This window comes from Heptranchias perlo, chromosome 16 (assembly GCF_035084215.1).
Source record: "Heptranchias perlo isolate sHepPer1 chromosome 16, sHepPer1.hap1, whole genome shotgun sequence".
Lineage (NCBI taxonomy): Eukaryota > Metazoa > Chordata > Chondrichthyes > Hexanchiformes > Hexanchidae > Heptranchias > Heptranchias perlo.
The window spans coordinates 3,478,818-3,491,398 of record NC_090340.1 but is presented as its reverse complement, the minus strand read 5'-3'; the positions used below and the strand labels follow the sequence as shown (position 1 = coordinate 3,491,398).

General features: G+C 41.0%; 1 protein-coding gene across 1 annotated transcript; it reads left to right on the top strand.

The window, feature by feature from the left end:
• Positions 1-1,384: 1,384 nt before the first annotated feature.
• On the top strand, positions 1,385-12,007 carry LOC137333872 (tyrosine-protein phosphatase non-receptor type substrate 1-like). Its single transcript, XM_067998258.1, has 5 exons — positions 1,385-1,832; positions 2,452-2,562; positions 3,668-3,711; positions 9,962-10,060; positions 10,274-12,007. The coding sequence occupies exons 1-5, from the start codon at positions 1,385-1,387 to the stop codon at positions 10,439-10,441; spliced, it is 870 nt and encodes a 289-aa protein (XP_067854359.1). The 3' UTR covers positions 10,442-12,007.
• Positions 12,008-12,581: the final 574 nt, after the last annotated feature.

Genomic DNA, 12,581 nt, shown 5'->3' with positions numbered 1-12,581 from the left:
CTCAGTGTTCTTACAAACCATCAGCCAGTTCACGGTCTGTCGCTCCGAGTGATTAATTGGCTCAGAATGTTGGTGAGCGTTGCACTTCATTGCATCTCTGTTCTGGGAATCATTTCCATAGGTACCTGTTTCTTCTACAACCCGCTTTATAGCTAAAACGCGCAAGTAGATACTTTACTTTCATATAAAATGTATCACTGTCGTTTGGACTCTTTGCCTGACTCCCTTACCCTCGCGCCTTTTCTCCTGTAACACAATCTCGCTAATTCGTTTTTGATTTTCTTTTCCGATAGACTCCGGCGATACTTCGGTCAAAGTGACTCAACTCCCTGGAAGCGCGAGCGCAATCTTAGGTACAAGCGTCTCCTTTCATTGCTCGATTCCCTTATTTCAAGACGGCCCACGTGTGAACGTGCACTGGTGGAAACAGGGTGATAATAAATATCTCAGCACAGGACCTGATGAGAGAAAAGTAACTGGCTTCAAAACTAAATTCAGCGGCTTCCTTCGGTTAATCAATGTGACTGTAAAGGACTCGGGATTGTATTATTGCACTGTCGCCCATCAAGGGAGAATAGCTGGAAACGGAACTGGATCATATTTAGCAGTATGGGGTAAGTATGAAAATAGCGACGAATGCGATCTCTGTGACTGTAATATTCGAATCATTTCTCTGGTGTGCTTTGAAGGATTCACATTGCAACTTACATTCCAATCGTTTTGTATTTATAAATTCAAATTGCATGTAGGCTGCTACACGTTACATGCTATTGGGTATTACAATATTTTAGCAATATTAATCAACAAGAGGATTATCTGGTAGTAATATTAGCCCAAACACACACAGTCAGCATTTATACAACAAGCATATTAAGTTAAAATTGCAGTATCCGTTAAGGATATATATATCTCGACAGCATTGGATACCAACGCGGATCTGCCAAAGTAAGCAAAATCTTAACCAGTTCGTTGGTTTATTTTGTCTGTATTGGTTCGGGAAGGCTGACCGTTTCTATTGGAATTCAGATTCGCTCATTTGTAACTTAATGGTCTTTATGTTAAGATCGTTGAAAGCCGGGTGTGACTAACAGTTAAAGTCCGCACTCAGTAACTTGAGCCACGCACGCCATATTTTCATCATCTTTTTAGCCTCCAGTAAATAGGATATCATCCAGAAACTTTGTGTCAAAGTCCCTCGCGTTTGGGAAAATTGTACTTTATCATCAGCTGCTATAATTAAAGGGGTGGAATTGGTCGGCAGCGGTACCGCAAAACAGGCGATAGTTAATCGGCCGCCCGATTTTCTTTCCCATCAGCGGTCACCCTTTATCGCCCGGGGATAAAAGATAAAATTACCCCCGAGATAATGTGAACATTTACGAAGATGCCGTTTACGATGTCGCTACCGATAGCGCACAGTGAATATCTCCCCTCATCGTGCTGTCCGGATTCGGACGAAACAAAGCGACTGTTGATGACCTTGACTGATGCCCGAGGAACGTTGCTTTCCTCAATTTTTCTAGTTCCGCCAACTCCGCTGAAAATTACCTCTCAAGAACATGAAAAGGATTCATCTGCGTCTCTGACTATTGTGTGCGCGACATCTCCGTTTTACCCGGAGAATATCACCTTCACTTGGTATAAAGATGGGACCAAAACTACAACAGAGATAAGTAACGTTATACAACTCAACACCGATGGACTATATGAAGCTTCCAGCCGTTTGGATGATACACCGCCTGTTCCAACTGGGACTGTTTATACCTGCCTGGTGTCTCACGTTACATTACAAATTCCAGCCACGGCCACTCACATTGTCACCTATCCTATAGGTAAGATAGCAGATCTCAGTTATCCTGCAAATAGAACCGATTACTGTGATCGCTCCCCACCCCCCTCCCTCCAGACCCGGCCCCACCTCCATCATCAAATCTGTGGATTTATGCCAGGTGTACTGCTCCAAAGCCTCTGCAACAGCAGTTCAGCATCACCTGCCCCAGTGGGAGTCACGGTCGAGATATGGAACTGACGCTTGTGACAATATCGGGATGTAAGCCGTATCCTGCCGTTCCCCAAGTCGCAACGCATCGGAGCTGGACCGCTGTTTCCTACATCACTTAAACCGTGCTCGCAACCTGCAGACATCTATAATTTTAGCAACAGTTATTAGCTTCTTATAAAGTAACAAATTAATCATTATCACACTTATATCGAAGTCTTATTGCAATCAGATTTGAGTATAAGGAAACATAATGTAAATATAACTTATTTCACAAGCATGAAAAATTAAACATAGCTCATGTTTTATTTTGTTTCATAAAACTATACTTTAAATAAAAAGTAATAAAATAGCAAAAATTGATTAAAATATTCACGATCTTTTAAGTCGTGATCTTGTTGAATTGAATAGTGTACTACTTCATATTTATATATTTCATCTAAATCTAATAGGTGGTCAGATCACCCGTTACTTGCTGATTTCTGCATGTGCAGGGGTCGGGTTGGTATTCGCGGTATTAGTTCTCATCATCGGGAAGCGATGTCTCTCAAAGAAGAATAAAGGTAAGTAATCATTTAGTATTTTTATTAATGTAAACACAACTTTCGAAGAGAGAGCGGGAAGTTCCTGTTACATGTAGATAGAAAAGGAGTATATTGTAACTTAACGGTCAAAGTGCAGTTACGCTGTCACACAGGAACTGGAACTGTTGGTGATTATCGATTTCCCTTAGGTTGAAAAGTATAAGGGTCCCTTCACTTTCACCACAGTCTGTTTCATTTATACAAATTTCAACAACTAATTTGTGGACTATGATTTTTATCACTACTGGTGTGGAGGTAGATTCGAATTTCTTACATGCTGCGTAAAATGCAGCGGAATTTCCCAGCACCCCCCAGCCATCTGCTGAGACTGGCACTCAGCGGGATCTGTATTGGAAAACAATCTTTCATCGCCTGCGACTTTCCATCCATTCAGGACAATGGACATGGAATAGTGGGCAGTGTTCCTGGGATTTTCCAATCATCCTGTTGCTGCGTGCAAGACCCCGTCGGTAGATGATCAATGCCGTCATTATTGTTAATCACAGGTCAGAATCTAAGCAATTCCTTAAATATGATATCAAGATCATGTAATATTTTACATTGAGTAGAATGAGCCTATACTCTCTGGTGTTTAGAACAATGAGAGGTGATCTCATTGAAACATAAGGTTCTGAGAGGCCTTGAGAGGGTAGATGCTGAGACGCTATTTCCCCTGACTGGAGAGTCGAGAACTAGGGGGCACAGTCTCAGGGTAAGGGGTCGACCATTTAGGACTGAAACGAGGAGGAATTTCTTCACTCAGAAGGTCGTGAATATTTGGAATTCTTCAACTCAGGGGGCTGTGGGTGCTCAGTAGTTGAGTTTATTCAAGAATGAGATCGATAGATTTTTGGACTCTATGGGAATTTAGGGATATGGGGATCAGGCGGGAAAGTGGAGTTGAGTTCGAAGATCAGCCCTGATTTTATTAAATGGCGGTGTAGGCTCGAGTGCGTATGGCCTACACCTGCTCTTATTTTTTATGTTTTATGTTCTTATGTTCTTACATTAAGTCCACCACTTAGTGTATTTCTAAGCTAATGAAATGCTTCATTGTAAAGTCTTGAAATTCGTTCATTACCAGGAGCGCAGAACGACGATGAAAGCTCAGACCATTGCAAACAGCCGGTATGTTTCCATAATCTATTCCATTATATTTCGAATGTAAATATAAAGAAGAGTCCGAGCGTAAAACTAGCATTGAAATGATTTGCCCCGCGTTATTCTGTCGTTGTAAAGATTTATACAAAAATAGTGCAGAGTGATACCAGTAATTATGCAACAAACAGGCGTAGAAACATTAGACTTGTCTGTATCTGTGACAGTAAGTCAGAGGCACCCGACTTCGAATTGTCACCTCAGGATTGTGAAGCAACATATAGTTTAAGTAACCATCAACATATAGCTTAAAAGTTACCATCAACTGTAGTGAACAGAAAAAAAATATCTGCTGTTGTCTCCTGAACACAGCGGGCAATATATTGCGCAATTGTACAACCGCACTCCATGATTTTGTGTCCATTAAATAACTCTGGACGAAACCCAGAGAATGCGAATTCAAATCCTACATGGCAGTTTGAGATTTTGAATTAAGTTTTAAAAATCCGTATATATAGTTGGTATCAGTAAGAGTGAGCATGAAGCTGTTGGATTGTCTTAAATCCCCATGTGGTTCACTAATGTCCTTCAGGGAACGAAACCTGCCGCATTCACCTAGTTTGACCTCTTTGTGACTGCAGTCCCAAACCAGTGAGGTTGACGCTTAACTGCCCTCTGAAGTGTCCTAGCAAGCCCACCACTAACTTCTCAAAGTAACTAGGGATGGGTAATAAATGCCAGCCTTGCCAGCATGCGCGCATCTCCAGAATGAATTGAAAAAAAAGCACAAAGTCACAGGCCCGCAGTGCCAAGTTTAGCGATTTCCATTTCCCGCGTGTGCCCAGATCACAGACGCGATTTTTTAGATCGTGGAGTGGGCGAATTTGCTACAATGTTAAGAACATGAGGAAACATGCTGCAAGAAATCGGCATTCCCTTCAGTCGCTGCATTGATGCGAAATGGCATAGGGACAAACAGATCAGGAAATAAACACGTGGCTGAAGGATTAGAGTGGGAAAGACGGGTTCTTTTTCATGGGACACTGGCACCAGTAATAGGACAGGAAGGAGCTGTACAGTTGCGACGGGCTGCATCTGAAACAGCTGGGAGCAAGGTCCAAGTGGAAAGGATAAATAGGGTGGTTAATAAGACTTTAACTCGATAAGGGGGGCGGTTCAGAGAAAAATATTAGTAAAAAAGAAAAAACAAGAGTAAGAACAAGGGACCAGAGTAAAATCCAGGCCAGTGTTGTAGAAACCATATATACTCCGGGTCTGGGAAACAATAAAAAAGCTGAAATCAACAAAGTGGGAGTGACAAATAAGAAAAATGATAAGGTAAAACGTGTAAAATTGAATGAAACAAGTAAAAAGGACGATTTAAACTATCTGCCCAGCAATGTACACAGCGACCGAAATAAAACGGGGGAACTGGAGGCAATAATCCGAAATGAGGAAACAGATGTAGTAGGAATAAGTGAAACATGGCTCCATAAAGAACAGGACTAGCAAGTGAATATTGCAGGTTTAATCACAAAGGATAGGGAGAAAGAAAGGGAGATGGAGTTGCTGTACTAATTAGGGATAATATATTGGCATTAGAAAAAAAGGGACATAACTAACAGAATGATAGAAACAGATTCTATGCGGATTGAAATCATACATAAGAGATCGAACACGCGAATGGGGATCCACTATCACGATCACGCGAATGGGGATCCACTATAGACCACCTAATAGTGGGAGGAGGTAGAGGAACAAGTATGTAGGCAATTTTACCCATCCCCAATAAACTGTCAAGAAAAGAGCATAATCCATAAGAGACCATAAGAGATAGGAGTAGGAGTAGGCCAGAAGAGGTACAAAACGGGTACAGAGAATAGAGTTTTTACAATGTGTGCAGGACAGATTCTCACTCAGTGCGTAGAAAGCTCAACAAGAGAGGAAGCACTGCTGGATCTAGTAATGGGAAATGAACCAGGACAAATAAGAAAATAAAGCTTAGGGGAACATCTAGGCAATCGTGATCACATCATAAAAACGTTTAAGGTAAAGATTGAGAAGGATGTAAGTAAGACAAAGGCAAAAGTAATAAATTGGGTGAAAAAGTTGATTTTCAGAAGATGAGAATGGAACTAGGAAAAATCAACTGGAAAAAATTACTGACAATGAAAGAAATAGAACGGCAGTGGGAAATGTATAAAACGGTGATCACAAGAGTCCAGGAGAAATATATCCCACGAAAAAGCAAGACAAAACTCGACAGTAATGACACACCATGGATGAATAAAGAAATAAGGGCCAAATTGAAACTGAAGAAAAATGCATACACTAAAGACGCAGACAAAAAACGAGAGGATGACAAAAGAGAATAGGAAAGGGTTAGGAAATAAGTCATAAAAGCAATTAGGAAGGCAAAAAGAAAGCACAAAATTAAATTATCAAGGAATATCAAAAAAATAGCAAATTATTCTACAGACACATAAATAATAAATGTGAAAGGTAGGTCGTGCCTGACAAAACTGATTAAATTTTATGAAGAGTTGAATAAAGTAGTGGACAGGGGAATGTCAATGGATGATATTTATATGGACTTCCAGAACGCTTTTGATAAAGTCCCAAATAAGAGACTGTTAGCTAAGATAGAAGCCCATGGAATCGAGGGAAAAGTACCGACTTGGTTAGGAAGTTGGCTGAGCGAAAGGCGACAGAGTGTCGGGATAACGGCTAGGTTCTCACATTGGCAGGATGTGACTTGTGGAGTCCCGCAGGGATCTGTCTTACGGCCTCAATTATTCACAATGTTTATTAACGACTTAGATGAAGGCATAGAAAGTCTCATATCTAAGTTTGCCGATGACACATAGATTGGTGGCATTGTAAGCAGTGCAGATGAAAACACAACATTACAAAGGGATATTGATAGATTAGGTGAATGGGCAAAACTGTGGCAAATGGAATTCAATGTAGGCAAATGTGAGGTCATCCACTTTTGATCAAAAAAGGATAGAACAGGGTAGTTTCTAAATGGTAAAAAGTTAAAAACTGTGGATGTCCAAAGGGACTTAGGGGTTCAGGTACATAGATCATTGAAGTGTCATGAACAGGTGCAGAAAATAATCAATAAGGCTAATGGAATACTTGCCTTTATATCTAGAGGACTAGAGTACAAGGAGGCAGAAGTTATGCTGCAGCTATACAAAAACCTGGTTAGACCGCACCTGGAGTACTGTGAGCAGTTCTAGCACACACCTTCGGAAGGACATATTGGCCTTGGAGGGAGTGCAGCATAAGTTTATTGGAATGATACTCGGACTTCAAGGGTTAAGTTACGAGGAGAGATTGCACAAATTGGGGTTGTATTCTCCAGATTTTAGAAAGTTAAGGGGTGATCTGATCGAAGTTTATAAGATATTAAGGGGGACAGATAGGGTGTATAGAGAGAAACTATTTCCGCTGGTTGGGGATTCTCGGAGTCGGGGGCACGTTCTAAAAATTAGAGCCAGACCTTTCAGGAGCGAGAATAGAAAACATTTCTACACACAATGAGTGGTAGAAGTTCGGACTTTCTTCCGCAAACGGCAATTGATGCTAGCTCAATTGCTAAATTTAAATCTGAGATGGATAGCTTTTTGGCAACCAAAGGTATTAAGGGATATGTGCCAAAGGCAGATATATGGAGTTCGATCACAGATCAGCCATGATCTTATCAAATGGCGGAGCAGACTCGAGCGGCTGAATGGCCTACTCCTGTTCCTATATTCCTATGTTCCTATAAAAGAAAAATCAGGTTAGCGATCGGGCCACTAATAGATAAACAAGATAAACCAACAGGCAACGACAGTGAAATGGCAGAATTATTAAGTAATTACTTTGCTTCAGTATTTACCAGGGAGACTAATATGGTGGGCATGACGTTAGAAGAAGAGATCGAAAAAGATGTAAAGACCTTTAAGATAGAAAGGGGGAGGCAATTGATAAAGTAATCAATCTTAGAGAGGATAAATGCCCAGGTCCAGAAGCATACTAAAAGCATTAAGGAAGAGATCGTGGAGGCACTTCTACATATATATATATATATAAAAATTCATTACAAAAAGTAATAGTGCCAGAGAACTGGCGGACAGCTAATCTGATCCCTACATTTAAAAAGGAAGATAAAACAAGTCCAGGGAACTATAGACCAATTAGCTTAACGTTAGTATTCGGAAAGATATTGGAATCCTACTCAAAGATGTAATAGAGAAACATCTCGAAACCGAAAATGAGAATAAAGAATAGTCAGCACGGATTCCAAAAGGGAAGGTCATGCGTGACCAACATTATTGAATTATTTGAAGGAGTTACAGAAAGTGTAGATAAGGGCAATGTAGTGGATGTTATAGATTTGGATTTACAAAAGGCCTTCGGTAAGGTACCACATAGTAAACTCATGACTAAGGTCAGTGCATGTTGCGTCAGGGGATAAGTAGCAGAATAGATAACAAGTTTGTTCCAAAACAGAAAGGAGAGAGTGGGGGTTAAAGGTAGTTACTCAAACTGGCAAAAGGTGGGAAGTGGTGTTCCACAAGGATCGTTGCTGGGACCAGTGTTGTTCACCATTTACATAAACGATTTGGATTCGGGAATCGAAAGTACAATTTCAAAATTTGTGGCCGACGCCAAATTGTGCGGTAGAGTTAACACAGAGGAGGACTCCGACAAAATGCAGGAAGACGTTAGTAAACTTGCAGAATGGGCATGTAATTCGAAAATGAATTTCAATATAGATAAATATGAGGTGGTACATTTTGGTCGGAATAATAAGGAGGCCACATATTCCTTGGAAAATAAGTGTCAAAACAGAGTGGAGAAGCAGAGGGATTTAGGGGTACAGATACACAAATCACTAAAAGTAGCGATGCAGGTTAATAAGACCATAAAAAAGCAAACCAAGCACTGGGGTTCATTTCCAGAGGGATATAATTGAAAAGCAGGGAAGTTAGGCAAAACTTGTACAGAATCACGGTCAGACCACACTTGGAATATTGCGAACAGTTCTATTCTCCATATTATAAAAACGATATAGAGGCACGGGAGAAGGTGTAAAAGATTTACTAGGATGATACCGGAATGAGAGGTTATACTTATCAGGAAAGATTGAATAGGCTGTGACTCTTTTCCCTGGAAAAGAGAAGAGAGGGATGACCTGATAGAGGCCTTTAAGATTATGAAAGGGTTTGATGGGGTAGACATGGAGAAGATGTTTCCACTTGAGGGGGACACAATAACTAGGTGCCATCAATATGGGATTAACTATGACTCTCTTAGGATTCATTTTTGGCGTTAGTCTCCCAAGAGAGCCATAGTTTCGCGGCTGCGGCCTTCTTGTGGGTTCTCGGTCGCAGTGAGCCGTGCCTCCTCGTGGTCCCGCCGGGCAACAACATACAAACATTGGCTAAATGGTCTGCCCAGAGAACTCTCAACCGTGGTACTCTTGTGTGTTTCACTGCCGCCGTTTACCGTGTGCGATCTCACGGCCGTTCAAAGAACACACGAATAGGTGATGTCAGGAGAACACATAGAAGGGGACGAGGAAAACAGAGAGCTTGCTCCAATCCGGAAGTGAACGATCGGTGAAACAACATCCCCGCTTGTGGAATCAGCGACCCGAGCGAAACGTAATCAGCTGGAACGTACCCTGGGCAGACTCCTGCAGTCCCGCTATTACCGCCTCGTTGAGACCTTTGAGGAATGTTTTCATATCGACCATCATTCGCTGGACAGTTCCTACCGGGGAAGATTGGAGCGAACAACCTCGCAATTCAAGGGACCCCGTCAAGAATGACGCTGGTGCAGTCACGACAAAATTACGTATTGTTGGTTTGTCCATTATGATTTTACCCTCCTTGTTATTGCCAATTTTGGATCCGACTCCATGTTTTACCTTTCTGTCACTATTAGTTTTATGTATTTTAGATTTCCTGAAGGTCTATTTTAAGTTTAGTTTTATGTATCTTGATTTGCAGTAGGATGTGTTTTATTATTTTATAAAGACAGGTCTTTTATCCTATGGTCTTCCTTGGACCATGGATTAATCTATTTTGTTGTTGTTAATCATGACAATGTTATGATCTTCGCAGTTTATGCTGCAACTGAATTTCCATCCATTAATTTAATGGATGGACTCTGGACACATGATTTCCGGGCCTGCTTGCATCGTTCTTCGCAGGGAGCGTCCAACCGCGATATCTGCCCCAACAACATAACAAGATATAATTTTGCCTTTTATTCTATGCAGGCAACAGTGGATGTGATGGCGCCTTATGCTGCACTAGATATGACCAAGTCCCGGAAAGATCCAAGACCAAAGCATCAAGAGAGGACAGTGTATGCCCAGGTAGGGCCGTGGAGCAGAACAAAGAGACACAAATTACCTGTAATTAACGGACATGCGGGATGGTGCAAGAAATCGCTTCAATAGATATTTGGTAATCTGTTGTATTTAGCCCTGATTCTTCGAAGTTCTGGTTATTCCAATGATTTGATTAATACTAATCTTCATACAGTTAAATTATCGAACTGATGAGATTCCCATACATTGATTTTACAGACCAAGCAAAGGGCACCCGAAAACCAGCTGACCTACGCTTCAATAGACATGACAAGCTCCAAAAAAACAGCAAAGCCTCCACGTAAGGATAAAAGCACGGAGTACGCTCAGCTTCGGATGAAAAACCAAAGAGCAGACGTTATTTACGAGGAACGGAAAGCCAAGTAATATTCGTGACCAATGGTGAACCCGTTTTATTTGTTTGAGTGTATCTAACTGCAGGCTCATTAACCTGAAATTAATAACAGGCAAGATAATGGCAACTATTCTAAGTGGAATGGTGGAGAGTACGAATTTATAATAGTTAATAATTAACGGCCAGAGTGGATGTAAAAACGGCGCTCCTGTTTGACTGTCCCCTTCGCCTTATTTTACAAGCTGATGATGAAATAGATTGCAGAAATCCAAGTGACAGTAATGTCCAAGCTCTGTTTTAACCGGCCATAGACCTTCATGGCCACGCATCTGGTTCGTGTTCGCACCTGCATTTGCTTTTTGCTGCTTTGTGCAGATTGAATTCTCTGCAGTTTGGAAAGGATTGGATTTGGTGCGGATTACTGATTGGTAGCTGCTTCCTAAATCACAACACCGTGATCGTTAAGGTGTCAGTGACTTGAGTTATTTGAAAATTGATGGGAATGCGGATTTAATTTGTTTGTGGTAGAAACGATAGCACAATACAGGCGATGGCGAATCGGCAGCTCATTTTCACTCTGCTGGATTTTCTGTCCCATTGAAGTCTGGCCATAGGGATTGGATTGGTGCAAGGAGTGGAGCAAAATTAATCTCAGTGAACGGGGAATCAGCTAGGAAGGAACAAAGAACAAAACTGCATTCATGTAGCGCTTTCTGCGACCTGTGCTCATCCCAAAACGATTCATAGTCACTGAAGTACTTTTGAAGTGTCGTCACTGTTGTAAAGTAGGGCAATCGGGGCAGCCAATTTGCACACAAGATCCCATAAACAACAATTAACATCTGTGATCAGATAACTGTTTTAGTGACGTTGATTTGTCGATAAATATTGGCCAGGACACCAGGAGAACTTCGCTGCTCTTCTTGAAATAGTGTCATGGGATCGCTTACTTCCATCTGAGAGGACAGACGGGGACTTGATTTAACGTCTCATCCGAAAGAAGGCATCCTCCGACAGTGCAGCATCCCTCAGTACTATCTTGAAGTGTCAGCCTAGATTATGTGCTCGAGTCTTTGAGTGGGTATTGAAATATTATCTTTCTGAATCAGAGAGGGGAATGCTATTACTGAGCCAAGGCAAGCGCTGGTAGAGGAGGTCAAGCACTGCAGGCTCGGAAGAAAGCAGTTAATTTAGGAACTTACTGGGATCTATAAAACATTAAATAGTACAGATAAGATGAATGCAGAGTTTCAAACTAAATCCCGGAAGGAATACCAGAGGACAAAACATAAACTAAACAAATAAGAAATAGTTGTTTTTTACTCAGAAGCTGGAATATTTCTACAAAAGGAGCAACAGAACCAAAACTGTTAAGTGCGTTGTAAATGTGTCTGGATGCCCTAATGGGAGAGCTGGAGTACTTGGGCGATGAGCTTCAGTGAGCCGACTGGTCTTTACTGGTTCTTGACTTTTCTCATGTTCTTCGTATCCATTTAACTGAAATGATCTTTCCAATGTATCACTGTTATTCGAGTGTTAACAGAATGAGCTCAGGAAAGCGTATTAATATCATCGAATATGGGGATTTTTTTTTGCCTTCTTGTATTTTATTGATTTTTCTTCTGTAATAAATCTACTTGTAAGATTTTGTTCTGGTGAAATAAAAATATATCACATTCCTTCCTACCACCTCTTCACGTTTCAACTCTGGTAAGGATAAAGTTAAAGATTTGGTTGCACATAGAGCTCAGGAGATATTTCCATTCCTCTTAAGTCTAAAATCAAAAAAGGCTTACATGACTACACAAATACAAGGCCGTAAGCAGATTATAACAAATATTTTTATAAAGAGGTATCCGGAAGTTTTCTTTTCAAGTCAGCGACTGAAATACTTGTTCAGCAGGGGCTGCAGAACCAACACTATCAGATTCATTGAAAATCTGTCTGGATGTAATCACGATAAAGCTGGGGTCCTGGGACATCACCTAATCGGTGCTTTTGGATTCATCTCGTTTTCTCTACTTCTCGTTTCAAACAATCAAGTATCCTTGACCTTCACCCAACAATTTCAATTGAAAAAAAAGCGTATTTATTGTCAAGTATGATGAAGTGGGAAACTCATTATACTGGGTAATAATGGTCGTTGTACATTATCTGAAGGTGATGAAGAAC